The sequence below is a fragment of the Gavialis gangeticus genome, unplaced genomic scaffold (assembly GCF_001723915.1).
Source record: "Gavialis gangeticus isolate Ggan-Ray unplaced genomic scaffold, GavGan_comp1, whole genome shotgun sequence".
NCBI lineage: Eukaryota > Metazoa > Chordata > Crocodylia > Gavialidae > Gavialis > Gavialis gangeticus.
This window is the reverse complement of record NW_017729024.1, coordinates 163655065-163655535: the sequence shown is the minus strand read 5'-3', so window position 1 is coordinate 163655535 and position 471 is coordinate 163655065. Positions and strand designations below refer to the sequence as shown.

At 67.1% G+C, this 471-nt stretch overlaps 1 protein-coding gene across 1 annotated transcript in view; it reads right to left on the bottom strand.

The window, feature by feature from the left end:
- CA9 (carbonic anhydrase 9) overlaps positions 1–471 on the bottom strand; it is a 24493-nt gene that overhangs the window by 605 nt on the left and 23417 nt on the right. The window contains exon 11 of the mRNA XM_019518007.1: positions 320–413. Coding sequence (XP_019373552.1) covers positions 320–413 — 94 coding nt within the window. The remainder of the gene's footprint in view (positions 1–319; positions 414–471) is intronic.

Below are 471 nucleotides of genomic sequence, written 5' to 3'. Positions count from 1 at the left end.
GCAACCGGGGGGGGGGGGGGTGTCAGAGGCAGGGCTCTGGCTCACCTTCAGCCCCCAGTCCCTAACCTGGTGCCCAGTTCCCCCACCGCACAGCCCCTGCCCCCACCCCCAAATCAGCCTGGGCCCCAGCTTTCCCCAGAGCATAGCCCCCATGCCCTGCTTCCGCTACAGCACCTGCTCTCAGGGAGGGGGACCAGCCGCTCTGGCCTGCTGCAATAGGGGTCCAGGGGCAAGAGGGGGAAGCAGGGTTAAGTGAAGCGGGGAGGTGACACTCCTGGGGGCATGGGGGGGGGTGGGGGGACCAGGGCAGGGCACACACCTGCGGCTGTGGCTCCGCTGCTTGTGGACGTAGACAAGGAAGGCAAAGGCAGTGACGGCAAACAGCACCCCGAACAGCACGGCCAGCACGTCCCCTGTGGTGACAGCCAGCCCAGGGGTGAGGACAGACAGACACAGCAACCATGTGCAGAG